Source organism: Mus caroli, unplaced genomic scaffold, assembly GCF_978045245.1.
Source record: "Mus caroli unplaced genomic scaffold, Mus_caroli_1 scaffold_4, whole genome shotgun sequence".
NCBI classification, from domain to species: domain Eukaryota; kingdom Metazoa; phylum Chordata; class Mammalia; order Rodentia; family Muridae; genus Mus; species Mus caroli.
Window position 1 is genome coordinate 12,375,368 of NW_028227259.1, and position 17,220 is coordinate 12,392,587.

Here is a 17,220-nt window from a genome sequence, read left to right on the forward strand (position 1 = left end):
TTCAGTTGCTAATTTACGTTAAGCCCTTGCTCTGCCAGTTTCAAAAATAAACTCAAAGACAAAGCCAGGTGACCTCAAATAACTCCCAGATTGGACGGTCACCTGGGCAGTAATAATCTGAAGCTTATCCTGTTTCATGTACTGTCGAAGTAGACAGAGTAGATGACAATATTGGTTTGACTTTGTTAATGTGTCTACTATGTCATCTCTTCCATCAAATAATTTCCAACTTCCACGTATTCCCTCTTTTCACACTAATGATATAATAGTATTCACAAAGGTTAATTACAATTTGATTTCCTTATTCTGTTAGTTTGGAGATTACCGTGCTGACCTGAATTTGGTGGCTGGAAACAGCAAGTATACCTTAAGGTCAGCCCACAATTCCTCAGGCTCCAGCCTAGTCTGGAGTTAGTGCATTAGTCCCCTAACCACATCAGCTCATCCCTGTGCTGCATGAGCAGCCTGGGCACTAGCTGGAAATGACTGATCTAGAATAGTTTCACTTCATCCCTGATAGATTTTTGGCTGTTGCCAATGCAACCTGTGCCATCAGTTCTTCTATGTACAGCATCTGATGCTATTTATAGGATATTGGAAGAGTTCCAAAAGCAGTACATGGAATCACCCAATCAGTACACAGCATTTTCAGTTCTTGCTTATTTGTTATTGATCCATTAACTAAGACAATTCTCTGACGTGGACGTTTCTGGCTGTCTCACGTGATGCAGACTCAAGTGGTATTTTGCTGAGGCAAGACCCTGTGGGAGGACATGTGATGTTTGGACAGAGTGTGAAACTCAACAGGTAATGAGTGATAGGGTGCTTGCCGAGCTGGCAGTGCAGATCTTCATTTGGCTTGCTTCTTCATTGACCTTCACTTTATTGAGAGAGCCTCTGCACAGAAGTCCTGGCATTCCAGCTCATCCTGATGGCTCCAGCTAATTCTTGCAAATTCTGTGGAGGCCCAGCGGGTTTTGCAAGAATGTGCCAATATTGCTGATTTGTGTTTGTGGACTCTTTTGAACTGGACTTGCTGGTATCCTGAAAAATGGAGATTGGAATCACCTCCAAAGAAATACTTCTAAACAGGTCCACATCCCCTTGTCCTATTTACCATCTTTCCCCTCTACCATTGGATAGTAGGCTTGAAAGGGGGGGGGGGGTCAAAGATTTTTCAAACCCTTACTTATTAAACTTAATTTTGAAAAATCTAAGCCTACAAATCACATTGCCAGGTCTAGCAGAATAGTGAAAAATACTCAGTCTTACAGGGAAATGTAGCTGGATACATTAAGAGCATGATTTGTGCTGACTTTTTTCATCTGCCTTGGCATTTAACTATGGTCACTTTAATATACAACCGATCACTGATCTGATTCACTTTATCGTTTTAGCACTGTTTATCAGTGAGCAAAGACAAAAACTGTCTTTGTCTTTAAGGTCCAAAAGCCATTTTAAAATGAATTTCTTCATACGAAAATTTGACGTGGCCAAAATGTCTTAGTAGTTTTTTCATGGTTATAAACTATCCCTGAGGCTGGATTCTCTATAAAGAAAAGTTGTTTAGATTAAAAACTTGGAAGCTGGACATTATTATTTATTCAGCCACTGGAAAGTACCTCTGTACAAGTATCAACGCATAATGGATGGCAGCATGAATGAAGAACATGGAAGAAGAAAAGACTAAATAGACACAGAACTGGAACACTAGAAGATGCTCATCTTGCAAAATCGATGCGAGATTCCTGCTGAGAGTTTCGACATCCAAAAACTGAGCTTTGCTCAAACACTATGTCACAATGCATCTACCCTTTCTTAGCACTGCCACTTGAGGATCAAGGTTCCAACATATGGCAGCTGGAAGAAGTAAACTATACATACACAATAGCACTAAGAATGATTAAGTTTTACATATCAAACACAATCAACACTTTTGTTTCACTTGAATGTTAAGGCACCCAGTGTGGCAGTTTAGTCTTGTCTCTATGTATCAGTGTCAAGTCACAGCCAGTGTTTGATCCTAGGAGATCTAAACACCCTGAACCCTTCTTTTTTTTTCCTCTCTCTCTTCATTATCTCAGAGTAGGCTGTTTTTTTTTTTTTTGTTTTGTTTTGTTTTTTTTGTTTTTTTGTTTTTTTGTTTTTTTTTTTAAAGTTCAAAAATTCCTTAATTTTTTATTCCTGGTACCACTACCACAATTTACAGGGCAATATACCTGATGTAATGAAAAGAAAAAGACAAAACTACAAGAGATAAAAGACCTCAGGAATGGACATCTAATTGACACTACATTGCATTAATCAATAGTTGTACTTTTTGCAAACTGTGGCAGTGACAGTTCTGAACTAGAAGGGTTTCCTGTTTAAGCTGCAGTAACTATTAGGATTATGGATCATCGTTCCTTCTGTGGCAGAATTTTACAATTCCTCTAATGTATTTGGGGCAACTGTCTCAACGTAATCTGCAGCTTTCCTGACAACACCTCACTCTCTCCTGCTAAGATATGGTAGCCGTGTCTGCTACCATATCTCCCAATTCCACCTCCAGATTCACAGCTGCCACCATAGGGACTGCCTGAGCTTCTTCCACAAAAACTGCCCCCCTTCATGGATCCATAATTTGATTGTTGCTGTCCACTATAATTTCCAAAGTCATAGTTCTCAACACTACCATAATTAACTCCACCCAAATTTCCTCCTTCATTGTACCCATCATATCCTCCTCCTCCACCACCATATCCACCGCCTTGGTTTCCATATCTCAGTCCACCACTGCGATAACCTCCTCTACTACTGCAACTAGGACCACCACCATAGCTGCCACCATCACCTCCAAATCCATTATATCCACCATCACCACCTCCCAAACTACCTCTGCTGCCACCTTCTCCACCACCATAGCCTCCTCTTCCTCCAAAGTTACCTCCACAATCTAAGCTTCCTTTACCACCTCCAAAGTTTCCCCTGTGTCCCATAAAATTGCTAGATCCACTTCCACAACCTCTCCGTGATCCAGCAGACTGCATTTCTTATTTAGAAAGGGCCTCTTACACTTCACAATTATGCCCATTAATAGTGTGGTATTTCTGAACAACAATTTTATCAACTGTGTCATGATCATCAAAAGTTACAAAAGCAAATCCTCTCTTTTTCCCACTCTGCCTGTCTTCCATAACCTCTATGATTTCAATCTTGCCATACTTTTCAAAGTAGTCTCTCAGATTATATTCTTTCGTATCCTCTTTAATATCACCAACAAAAAATTTCTTAACCGTTAAATGGGCACCAGGCTTTACAAAATCCTCTCTAGAAACAGTTCTTTGGTTCCACCACACACCCATCAACCTTGTGTGGCCGAGCACACAATGCAGCATCCACCTCTTCAACACAAGAGTAGATCACAAAACCAAAGCCTCTGAAACATTTTGTTTGGGGCTCTCTCATTACCACACAGTCTGTAAGTGTGCCCCATTTCTCAGAATGTTCTCTCAAGCTACCATCTGTGGGTTCCAAACTCAGACCACCAATAAACAGCTTCTTCAGCTGCGCTGCTTACTTCAGCTCATGGCCCTCCGCATACTCGCCTCTTCCAACTGGAGTTCAATATGGGAACCCTCAGAGTAGGATTTTAACTTTTTACTTTAAGCTGATCTTGTTTACCTCGTGGAAACTGCTATTTTTTTTTGAGACAGGGTTTCTCTGTGTAGCCCTGGGTGTCCTGACTCATTCTGTAGACCAGCCTGGCCTCGAATTCAGAAATCCCCCTGCCTCTGCCTCCAGAGTGCTAAGATTAAAGGCATGCGCCACCACCGCCTGGCGAAACTGCCATTTCTGTTAAATAATTTATGCTAGAACAAAATGGAACATAAGCACAGAAATATAATTAAAAGAAGACATCCTGAAAAGGTATTACCTACTAAGAAATGAGGCTAGGAATTCAAAATATTTTTTAAACTATACATCTTAGTATACTCTATCTCTACACTTGTATCTGACATTGTAAAATATTATCATATGTGACTATGTGTTTCCCTAAATGTTTTTAATGTCACAGATATATTACTCATATTCTCTGATGTCCCTTAATCGAACACTAGCATTGCTACTACATCTTTTCAAAATATGACAGCACCCAGCCTAATGCACTATAATCGATGAAATTAGATGATTAAACACCCTTTACTTCCATTTGTTCATAAGCACTTTATTTCCATTTGTTCATACTTAATGTAGCCTAGCCACAAACAAGTTTCATTGCTTCCATGGACTGGTTTTGTTTCTGTAGAACTCATATCACCTGAATCACCATTCAAAAGAAAGAAAAAAAAAAAAAAAAGAATAAGGATTGTGGGCCAGGTGCAGAGCCAGGGAAAGCTAGTTCAGCTGGGAGATCTACGGGTATGTCCACAAGAGAGCCTCATTCTGAACCTTGGCATCATCTTTCAATGTTAGGAAAGAGAGGTTCTGTTCAGAACTTCAATGATTTGTTCTGGACCAGCTGACTATGGAATGGAAGCAACTTTGCTCCGAGAGCCTGATGACTGGCCAAGTTGAGTTGAATGTGACTTTTGAGAAGAAGTGCTTTGGGAAGAAATACTGTGCATCAACTTCTCAGTCCAAAACAGTGTTCCGAATCTACTGAGACAGAATATTTTCAGCTCTACCAGAGCCTAATCAAAGCCAGTAACCTTGGGGAAACCAGACATGCTGAAAAGTTCTGAATCAGCCACCCAAGCCAGGCTTCAAGGAGCAGTCTCAACATTCCCTGTGCTATTTTCCCCTCTTAAGCAATGTTTATTGGACAGCCTAAAAGTGAACTACAAGAAAAATGCTGCTTTTTAGTTTGTAAAAGTAAGAAGCAGTCTAATGTTGTCCTAGTTTACTAACCACAGATGCTCTTCTGAGGAGTACCTGGGCTTAGCACTTTCTCTGTCCATCTACCATAGTTTAAGGTTAAGCAGTCCTCACTCCACAGAGCCACAAGGGAAAGTCAGACTGGAAAGTGACTCAGGGTCTTGGAACATAGCGATTTCTAGTTTTATACATCTGCAGTGGCTGGACGGTGAAATTTGCACACATATGCAAAGAAGAAACAGGACCCTATTACAATCTAAGTTTAAAAGTGTATTTATTCAAAATAAGTTACAAAATAATGAAAAACTTCAAGTACCCATTATTACTTCAAATTAACAGACACCCTTTCTTGGAGGGACAAAAATAAGCAGTGTAAATTGTTAGCAGATTTTTCTTCTTTCTACCTGGAAGAAATAACATAAAATATGCTTTTTAAATGCATACAATATGGTTTAATAAATTTTGATTCTTGTTCCACTCTCCTCCACCCTCTAGCTCTTGGCTGACCTATCTGGGACAGGGGCCACTCCTTCCATTTTCCAGCAAAGAATGCATTTGGTCTTCTAACTTACAGTAGCCTGATGTTTCTAATCAAATGTGAGGCTTAGGGGTTTAGCTTGAGTGGAAGCATTGCACATTAAGTGCAGATAAGTTCTCTCAGTGTCACTCTCTCATTTCTAAACTGAATGATAACAGTTGAGGATATATTCACCAGATTTACTCTGATGGTTTCCACTAATTTAATTTTTTTTAGATGAAGGTTAAATTTTCTCTTTACCATATTTAAAAAATTAACACTATTCTAACATTCCTCTCTGGCAGGACAAATATGACCCAGTTAGTTGAATAAAGACAATTGTTCTGTTGTCAAAAAATGCACAAATCTGGGCACAAGAAAAAAGGAGCTGAGCTGGCCATCTCTCTGCACTTGGTTTTCATTTTAAGGATGGATGCTCATTTGTTACTGAAGTAAGCTAAAGCACGGTATGTCACGCTTTTTAAAATTTAGAGACTACTCTTAAATTTATGTAGTTAGCCAGAGTGCAAATTTCTATGGAAGGCAAGCTCTGCAACAAAAGTAAGATGGTTTCACGATGTCCCACCCCTTGTCACATAGGAGAAGGCACATGTCATAGAATGCTAGACAGAGAAACAGCTGGTAGGCATTGCAGTGGTTATAGACACAGGGATAAGGAAAGAAGCAGCATATATCTAGAGTAGATTTCAAACAGTGCACAGTGCCAACATTTTGTTAGCCATATCAAAAATATATGAAAGAAAGAATTTTAGTTTCTGGAGCACTGGGGGAGACACTTGAGGCTAATAAGCAAACAACACCAGGAGATTATGAAGCCAAAAGATGAAACTATGAAATCTGGCTATGGCTAAGATTCACAGTCAAAAGCCAGGAAACATAACTCAGGGGAAACCCATCATTGTGTAAATCACAGGAGAGGGGAAACAAAACATGGAAATGATAAAAGTATGAAGAGAATGTGGCCACCAGAATTATGCAGACCTAGAATTTAACTCCATCTGTGGTTTCAGCATATGAACTAATAGACTTAAAACAGTTTATCCCCAAGATAAGAATATTGAGTATGTGGGTGAGATATCAAGTACTTCACCTGATATACATTAGTGTCTTGGTAAATCTTAATATGTATCCATTTGGCATCCATAAAACTTGCATACATGAGATAGGTTACTGTTCCATAGTGAGTAGAGATTAAAGGAAAATATTCCTAAAGATAGAGATGCAGATATGTGTATAATATTGTATGCTGAGAGGACTCAAGTTCTGACTCATGAGCTGGGAGCATTTTTCTTTACTGCTGAGGTAGATGGCTCTTCTTCCAAGCGTATTTAGGATAGAATATTAACATCATGCCATTCCCAACCAATGTGAATTCTACTTACCATTATAAGTGTGGGGTTCAAATCTGTTTCCCAAGAAGATCTGAAGCCAAGGGCATCTTTCCATGCTCAGGATGGAAAGGTTATCAGGATTCTCACTCCAGTTACTCTTATTGCTTCCTGTACTACTTACAGTCCCTAACTAGGAGCCAAAATTCACCATTTTCCCAGCAAGCCTTTCACATGGTTTATCAGCCAGTCACCTAATATCAAAGTGGGTTGATCACCAGGTCCTGTCCTGTCACCAATCTCCTCCTTTAGTTTCACAGACACAAAGGCTTTACTAATCCGCTTCCAGAACACTCTTAATTCAGTTCTGCACCTTTTCCACTTAGGGTATCAATCTAAACTCACTCCATTAAATCCCTTGAGGGTCCATTTTAAATGGAATTTCTCTATTATCTCTTTAATATGTTAATTTCAATGGTCTATATTTAATCTCAAACTCTGATTAGTGATTCACTATGTGTCTACACTTTACTATCTATCTCTTACACTACAGATCTTAAATACCACAAAGCAGTTGCCTTGTCTCTAGCCACAATTATCTACCATCCAGTGGCAATTAAGAGCATAGTGCATATTAGATTGTCAACACGTACGAGAAATGTCAATATAGAATGGGAAAATAAAATAAATTTAAAAATTCAATATGGTGACCAATATTCTGAATGTTAATATTATATATACATTATATATTAATATGAATCCTTGGTCCTCTTTAAGTGTTATTTGTATTTTTTGGTGAAAGGCTTGTATATCTATCACTTAGATGTTCTCTAGGGTTTAATTTTATTTTGTTCACAAGTTATATTATTTTTAGGGTAACTTGTAAAAACACAAATAATAATTCTTGCATATGGAATATGGCATTATAGTTTGTAGTTTTTTTGTTTTACCTGTGAATTATTTAGGACTTTTATATTGTGCTAGTTTTAAAAAAATACTTATAGACTTTTACCACTACCTATAACATTTTGCATTTTTCTTGTTTAACTCACGTCCAGGACTTCTGTAAATGATTCTTAGATGTGTAGGGAAGAGATGATTCTTTAAAAAAAAAGTTTTAATATCAAGGGAAAGCTTTCTAATTATCACCAGTAGGCACAATGTTTGCCACTGCTCTCCATGGGCCTCTTTTCCCAGACCAGGAAGGTTTTGTTTTAACTAGTTTCACTAGTTCCAACATTCCTGATTTTGCCTTTCCTTTTTAAATTCATTCTTTTACTGTTTGAAATTATAATTTAACTACATTCTTGACTTCTTGATAGACTATCATTTTCTACTGTATTCATCTTGCCAGTGTATCTGAACCGAGTTCCATAGTACATTTACATCTGTGACTTGATTACTTTTGTGAGTTTTGGAATTTCTTTTGAAATATGTTTCTGTACCTTCCAGCTGTTCTTCTGCTTGAGACTTGAAATGTAATGATATGTGTGCAGTTAATTTTACATTGTCCTATATTTGGTTTTTCTTGTTTTTTTTTATCTCTGTGCTTCATTTTTTTTTAATATTTTCTGAAAAAAACCCACATTACAGCTTATAAATACTATCATTTGGTATATATAATATTAAAATCAATTCAACTATAATTCTAGCACTAGAGAAGTTGAAAAAGAATTACTCAGTTTGAAGCCTGTCTAGGCTACAGTGTCCTTAAAATATCAATTCAAATGTTGCCATTTTAATTATATTATTTATTTTTATTATCATAACATTTAAATATAGATTTCAAACTTCTGGGTTTAGAAAATGTCATTTATATTAATGTAGAACCAGATCTCACAGGCACCAATATCAATAGCCAGATGGCTTATGCCTGTATCTCACTGAAGGATGGGTTTTCAGAGAGGGTTTCTGGAAAATCTGGATGGCTCATGTCTCTAGGAACATTTACTTTGTGTTTTGCCTGAGAGCCCATAGGGAGAAGAGCAGAATAAACTGCCTCACTGAACTGAATCTGTTAGGCCTCAGTTTGCCAATCTCATCACATGCTCTGACCTTCTATCCTGGGGCACCATGTGCACTAGGGGCTTAGGACATGTACAGAGTTTTTCTTTGTGCTAATTTTTTTATTACACTTTTCATTTCCTAAGAAAAATAAAACTCCCAAATACTGCCCCTAGCTTTCAATTAGCCTCTACATTCTATTTAGCATTTTGTACTCTTCATGTGTAGACTTGAAGTAATGCTTTAAAGGAGAAGGTTGTCCATCATCATCCATCTTCTTTCATCTTTACCTGTTTCCTTCTGTTTTAGTTTTGCATGTCGTAGTAATACTTTTCTTTTCATAACACATTTTCTTTACAAGTATCATGTATTTACTGAAATGTATGTGTGTGTGTGTGCTTGTGTTTGTGTGTGCATGTGAGTGCGTGTGTATGCACTGCTGGCTTCTCAGACTTGCAAGCAAATGATCCAAGACTGGAGGCTTCACACAGGATGTGGGCTCACCTCCAGTCAGCAACTCTGCAGTGACAAATCCCCACCTTTGTAATCTTATCTGTCTTTGCGCTTGTTTTGAGAAGTGTTAGTCATCTAGAGTTACTTTAGTATAGTTCAGTAGTCATAGCAGAGAGAATATTCTGATCACAGAGTTTAGGAATTTCCTTGGTATCCATGGGAGATCCGCAATGCTATTATTACTAACTAGTTTTCCAGCTAGGGCAGAGGTAGAAACAGGGTTGGGTATGTGGCCAGATCCATGGTGAAAGCTTTCACAGCAGTGAGACCTCTCCAGACAGTGAAGTATTATGCATTCCTGGGCTCAGAACCTGTTACTATAGGACAGATTGTTTCATTTTTATTCTGCCAAGAACATTAAAAAACAGCATGCTGCCAGAAAGGTTATGATCATGACGAGCATGTTCAAATGATTTTTAATCCCACCAATCGCTTTTAGCCAATATTACACATTAGATAAGAATTAAAATATATCAAGTCTGTTTTTCTCTTTATGTCAAACTATAAAGCAAGTCGCTGACTTATGCTTTGGGATCAATAATACTACAATATGTTGTAAGGCAAAAGAAATCTCTGTGGTTCTATTTTTATGCATAGAGACTTCATAAGAGTAATGTATCTGAATTAAAAATGCTTTCAATGGAAAATACTGTTTTGAAATTATATATTTTTATTTAAAGTTTTACCTGTCTTGTAAGATTTTCATACAAGAGTTCTGGGATTACATCCTTTTTTTGCTTCCTCCCTATCTTCTAACTCTTCCTGTGTCCCCACACTCCCTCCCAAATTGACAACCTTTTCAAATCTATATCTGTCTGTATCTATATCTGTACCTGTATCTGCATCTGCATTTATCTCTATATTACATACATGCATACATGTATGTGTGTTTTACTGACTTTACTCAGTGCTGCTAGTATGCAAACATATGTACAGATTTCAGACTGACCACTTATGCTTGGTAACCTCTAATCTTCCTTTCTAGAAACCATTAGTTTTCCAAAATGCTTTTTAGGGTTGGAAAATTGTAAAATTTCCCATGTGCATAAATGTAGGTCTTTAGGTGGACATATTGTCACAAATTCATAGGTGCAGCATCCGGAGCAGCAGGTATGCTTGTCCTCTGGCTTTTTAGTCTTTTCCCACTTTCTTCTACAATGTTCCCCGAGACTAAGGTTTAGTAGTTTTGTGTAGATCTCCCAGATGGAGCCAGGCACTTTACAGGCTGTTATTTTCTGCAGTTGACCAGTCGTGTATATTTGGAGTAGCTTACATCTGATGCAAAAAACAAAACAACAACAACAATAACAACAACAAAAACATCTTTAGCTTCTATGGTGATGAGGGAGAACTATATAGATAAATGGAAATAGTAGTCTCACTTTAGGATTTAGAACCTTTTCTGTCATAGGGTGTTGGCTAGACTTATATGAAAAGGGTTCCATTCTCTTCAGTGAGCCTTGATACCAATTAGACAGCTGGTGTTTAACCCCTAGACTGGTGTTTAACCTGGAAGGCTGGTTCAACATTGTGGGTATATTATTAACCTTTTCATTGTGTAGTCCTTCACAAGTTTTATGGCTACCTAGAGCTACTGATTGTTTTTCTTAGCAATTGGAATAGCACTTTCTAATATTATGAGAGCAGTGGAAAATCTTCCACTTTTATTTATTTTTTAAATTTCAGAAAAGTTTTGTATATATCTTTTCATAATGTCCTATATTGCTATTTATCTGCTCATGATTAATCAATTGAATGTTACCGACAACACAAGTTTGGAAACATTGTGTGCCTTAATGGAGGTTCTAAATAAATAACCACCCCTCAAATAATCACTGAATTAATAAGTAACAACCAAGAAGGATGCTTAAATAGGCTTACCTTTCTAAGCATAAACTCTTTTTTATCAAAGTGGCATGTAATTCAGGACTTAGAGCCTGCTGACTAATTAGTGATTTCCATGTACATGATAGACTGAAATTATGACTCTACATTTCCTCTTATTTATTCATTCTTATGACTTAATATTACTACACCCAATCATTATTTTAGAATGTGCATTTATATTCACCTGTATAACCATAACTATACATAATATATAAAACTTCAATGAAAATAAATATACTTTTATGTAGAAAAATATCCCTTAAATCTACTCTAAGCTTCAGTGCAGTAGCTGGATATAATAAAACTCAAACACATCAGTGGCCTTTCAATACACAAAGGGTAAACAGGCTAAGAAAGAAATTAGGGAAACAACACCTTTCACAATAGTCACAAATAATATAAAATATCTTAGCGTGACTGTAACTCAGGAAGTGAAAAATCTGTATGATAAGAACTTCAAGTCTCTAAAGAAAGAAATGAAAGAAGATCTCAGAAGATAGAAAGATCTCCCATGCTCATGGATTGGCAGGATCAACATTGTAAAAATGGCTATCTTGCCAAAAGCAATCTACAGATTCAATGCAATCCCCATCAAAATTCCAACTCAATTCTTCAACTACTTAGAAAGGGCAATCTGCAAATTCACCTAGAATAACAAAAAACCGAGAATAGCAAAAACTCTTCTCAATGATAAAAGAACCTCTGGTGGAATCACCATGCATGACCTAAAGCAGTACTACAGAGGAATTGTGATAAAAACTGCATGGTACTGGTATAGGGACAGACAACTAGACCAATGAAATAGAATTGAAGACCCAGAAATGAACCCACACACCTATGGTCACTTGATCTTTGACAAGGGAGCTAAAACAATCCAGTAGAAAAAGGACAGTATTTTCAACAACTGGTGCTGGCACAACTGGCGATTATCATATAGAGGAATGCAAAATGATCCATTCCTATCTCCTTGTACTAAGGTCAAATCTAAGTTGATCAAGGAACTCCACATAAAACCAGAGACACTGAAACTTATAGAAGAGAAAGTGGGGAAAAGCCTCGAAGATATGTGCACAGGGGAAAGATTCCTGAATAGAACAGCAATGGCTTGTGCTGTAAGATTGAGAATTGACAAATGGGACCTTATAAAATTTCAAAGCTTCTGTAAGGCAAAATACACCATCAATAAGACAAAAAGGCCACCAACAGAATAGGAAAGGATCTTTACTTATCTTAAATCAGATAGGGGACTAATATGAATATATATAAAGAACTCAAGAGGGTGGACTCTAGAAAATCAAATAACTCCATTAAAAATGGGGTTCAGAGCTAAACAAAGAATTATCACCGGAGGAATACTGAGAAGCACCTGAAAAAATGTTCAGCATCCTTAATCATCAGGGAAATGTAAATCAAAACAACCCTGAGATTCCACCTCACACCATTCAGAATGGCTAAGGTCAAAAATGCATGTGTCAGCAGATACTGGCAAGGATGTGGAGAAAGAGGAATATATCTCCATTTTTGGTGTGACTGTAAGCTTGTACAACCACTCTGGAAATCAGTCTGGAAGTTCCTCAGAAAATTGGACATAATACTACTGAAGGATCCCGCAATACCTCTCCTGGGCATATATCCAGAAGATGTTCCAATGAGTAAGAAGGACACCTGCTCCACTATGTTCATAGCAGCCTTATTTATAATTGCCAGAAGCTGGAAAGAACCCAGATGCCACTCAACAGAGGAATGGATACAGAAATTATGGTACATTTACACAATGGAGTACTACTCAGCTATTAAAAAGAATGAATTTATGAAATTCCTAGGCAAATGATTGGACCTGGAGGGCATCACCCTGAGTGAGGTAACCCAATCACAAAAGAACTTAAATGATATGTATTCACTGTTAAGTGGATATTAGCCCAGAAACTTAGAATACACAAGATACAAGATACAATTTGCAAAGCACATGAAACTCAAGAAGAACGAAGACCAAGTGTGGACACTTTTCCCCTTCTTCGAATTGGGAACAAAACACCCATGGAAGGAGTTACAGAGACAAAGTTTGGAGCTGAGAGGAAAGGATGGGCCATCTAGAGACTGCCATACCTGGGGATTCATCCCATAATCAGCCTCAAACATTAACACCATTGCATACACTAGCAAGATTTTGCTGAAAGGACCCAGATATACTGTCTCTCGAGAGGCTATGCTGGGGCCTAGCAAACACAGAAGTGCATGCTCAGAGTCAACTACTGGATGGATCATAGGTCCCCCAATGGAGGAGCTAGAGAAAGTACCCAAGGAGCTAGAGGGGTCTTCAATCCTATAGGTCAAACAACAATATGAACTAACCAGGACCCTCCAGAGCTCATGTCCTTAGCTGCATATGTATCAGAAAATGGCCTTGTTGGCCATCAAAAGAAAGAGAGGCCCATTGCTCTTGCAAACTCTATATGCCTCAGTACAGGGGAATGCCAGGCCCAAGAACTGGTAATGGGTTGGTAGGGGCCTGCGGGGGGGCGGGAGGGTATGGGGGACTTTTGGGATAGCATTGGAAATGTCAATGAAGAAAATACCTAATAAAAAGAAGAAAAAAAAAACCTATTTCCCAGGAAGACATGGAAGGTCATTATATCTGCTGGGTCGTTATCATTGATGCTGTATTGCAAGTAAAACTGAGGCATATGGCTCCGGCCTTCCTGATTTATTTTGTATTCTTTTCTGAGTGTTTTTATATCCTCAACAGCTCTAGAACAATGATTGATATTAGTCAGTACCTGGTCCACAGGATCATGAATGAATGTGTGTTACAGAGTGCTATGTGTTAGGAGTAAGAGAATTCATGACACCATGGATGCAGTATGGCAGTGATTACATCATCAAGTGTGTGTCCATGGGGTAAGTGAAATTATCCACACACGAAGGATCATCTCCTTGTATACCCCTAGGTGGCTATGACTTTACTATATAGCCCTGGCTGCCTAGAACTTACAAAGATCCATCTCTGGATATGAGTTCTAGGTCTACAGCAGGGGATAGAACACCTGAATAAGGAAGATGTTCTCAAGAGTCACTACTTGCAAATCAATTTTTATGCATAAGAAATAGAATTTTTAAAAAATAGGTTTTAAAAGTTTAATTAATATAGAGATAAAGGCAAAAGCAAACAATGAAATATAAGAACAAGAACATATAACTTCTAAATAACATAGCAACAACTCAAAGAACAATATCAAAACTTCAACCAAAACTCTAAAGAAAAATTATTGTTCAGCTGCTTTCTTTTTCTGCACTTTTAGCAGCACAGACCTATAGCCTGCTACTCCTCTTGGACACATGGTAGCAGTGCAGTCACCTCAGTTCTCTGCCAAGAGGAGTTGTTTGAAGAGAAAAGGGAATAACACCCTGAATCAGCCATGGCTTCCTAGTTAGGGCCTATTCCCACTCAAGACATGTGATATAAGAAGATTCATCTGAGGAAGATTGTGGGTGCTGGAGATGGTGCTCAGCAGGGGCCTCCTGGGGTGGCAACTACTGAGCAGGGGCATCCTGGGGAGGCAAATGCTCAACAGGTGCCTCCTGGGGTGGCAACTCCTCAGCAGGGGCCTCTTGGGGTGGCAAATCATCCTGCAGGATTCTGTCTTCTTGATCTGTGGCCAATCCCAGCTCTCCTGCAGTTTCTGAGACCTGGAAGAGGAAGGCAGTTACTAAGACACAGGAACGGTGGGGAAAGTCATGGTAGCTGTCAGGCTGCTGCCTCCCACTACCTCAACTTAACTTGACAGTCAACATTAATATTTTAACTGAAATTATTGGTGTTCAATCTGCAGACAGGTAACATATTCAAAAACAGTCACAAAACATGGTCTGAAAAAGATCAACTCAGGCTTCTATCAGCTCCAACCAAACATATGGCAAAGAAAGAGACCTCAATGGATTACAAGAAGAAAGGAGAAGGCCACATGCCACCAAGATCAATGATAATGAGAAGCACTCATTTGACATTTGTACTTGGCTCTAATCCCTCCAAGGTGTATGAACCTGGGACGTCATATGACCTCTGCCTTCTCATGTCTAAGGACCCAGAACTCACTCAAACTTCCACATAGCATTCCACCTATCATGAAGACATGCAAGAATGTGACATGTTATTCACCTGTCACCCTTATTGAATGCAGATTAAAGCAGGGTTGAAAGGTACACTTGCCAGTGGTAACAGTGTCTCAAATGAGGCTAATTCAGTGTCTCACAAGAGGCTAATTTCCCAGAATGCTTGTGTGAAGACAGAGCAATGAACAACTACATTCCATGAGGAGGGTGGCTGCTTGGGAGTATGGACTAGAAAGTATGAAGCAAAGAGAAATCTAATGATAAACCAATGATATCAGACAGTTATAGCCTGACCGAATTGTTTGTCCCTACCTGAGGTTCCTGAGTGTCAAGGATGCTGTTCTTCTCCTGTTCGTCTTCACCAATCAGGTTCAAGTCCATCCAATGCTGTTGAATGCTGGCCCATTCAGCCCGTACTTCCTTGCTCTCCTGCTGCAATGTCACCAACTTCTTCTTTATAAGATTATTCTCCATTAGGAGCCGGCTGTGCAGGTTACTGGAAGCACACTCTGCATGGTAAGATCCTGCAGCCTCCTCCTCCCATTTCTACTTATAGGTCCCATTAACCTGACCTGTACCCTGGTTCCCATGAAGACCTAATACAATCCACCTCAATACATCCATGACAGCTGTACAAACAGCAAATAGCCATTTCAGGGAAGAAGAAATTTTTGCTGCAGTCCAAACACCAAAAAGGGTCCATGTTTCTCCTAAAGAAAGTGGGAACTCCATCTACCTACGACAGCCCATGCATTGGGGCAATACCAATTAGTAGGCTGCAAATGCAATCAGGGTAGTCAGTAGAACCAAAGGGAGGGTACTCTATCCTTATGTTACATCTCACTCAGCTCTGTAAAACCCTGCCTGAGCCCCAGAAGTCCAGGACAGCATAATAACCTTCTGATGATCTGAATCACTTGTCTGTTTAGAGGCTCCTGAGGATGCCTGGGGAACACTGGCAGTGGTAACAGTCTCTTAGAGACCTAGGAAAACTGAGTCCAAAAGATCCAAGGCACACTGATGGCTCAAAAGCAGAAAGGATAGAAGCAGACCTGCAGTCTCCCTATCAGAAACTAAGGAAGGTAGAAATGGCCATTTCACAAGTGTTGGCCTCCCTGACAAGAACTTACCGATAGAAATTTATCTCCTTCTTGATCTCCTGATTTATCGCTCGGACCTTCATGATTGCCATCTCCACGTTGTGTTGCAATGTCATGAGCTCCTTCTGCTTTAACTTCAGTTCTTCATAACTTTGATTTAGCCTGTGTTAGGGCCCGGCCCCAGGAAGACAGAACTCCATGAACTTAGGCTTTGAGGAACACATGAACTCAGGTTGAGTCCTGGACTACTGCAGCCATGGAAACCACACTCTGCATTCTAAATGCTGGGATTTTCTTAACCTTGGGAAACTGGCTATCCTGGCCCCAGAACTTCAGAAGCTAGGCATTCAGGTGGAGGGTGACCTGGCTCCCTGTGTTGCTCAGTAGGGCTGAAGGACAGACTAACCAGTTATGTTCTCAGGAGCCTGGGCTACAGGTCATTGCCCACCAGACACCTGTGATGTTAATTCTCCTGTTTTCATAAAAGGGACTCTAAATCCTGGATACCTAATACTTTAGAGACAGTTATTACACATGCTTATGGAGAAGAGGCCAGACATCACCACAGATTTATAATCTGCCCAAGGGATACAAATGTACGAAGAGTTGTGACCACATAGTCAAAGTGCAATGATATTTAAAGTGGGGACTACCAGACCTCAGGACCCACATCACCTGGAAACTGTTAGGCAGGTAAATCCTCAGGCCAATACACCTACCCCTAAATTCCAAATTGTGGAGAGAAATAAAAACAACATACAAAATATATTCACAGGTCTGTACCTGTGCACATACACAGACTCACAGGCTTAGAACTATACACAAGATGGAGAAAGAAAGAGTGAGAGAATGAGAGAGAGAGAGACGGAGACAAAGAGAACAC

At 39.1% G+C, this 17,220-nt stretch overlaps 1 protein-coding gene and 1 pseudogene across 1 annotated transcript; both read right to left on the reverse strand.

The window, feature by feature from the left end:
* Positions 1-2,432: 2,432 nt before the first annotated feature.
* Positions 2,433-6,841, reverse strand: LOC110294140 (heterogeneous nuclear ribonucleoprotein A1 pseudogene; annotated as a pseudogene).
* A 7,721-nt stretch (positions 6,842-14,562) lies between these two features.
* Positions 14,563-16,500, reverse strand: LOC147004923 (disks large homolog 5-like). The gene is made up of 4 exons (XM_085836095.1): positions 16,368-16,500; positions 15,550-15,733; positions 14,734-14,814; positions 14,563-14,643 (listed from the first exon to the last, which is right to left on the reverse strand). Exons 1-4 carry the CDS (start codon positions 16,451-16,453, stop codon positions 14,563-14,565), a joined length of 432 nt encoding a protein of 143 aa, XP_085692221.1. The 5' UTR covers positions 16,454-16,500.
* Between the last annotated feature and the right edge of the window lie 720 nt (positions 16,501-17,220).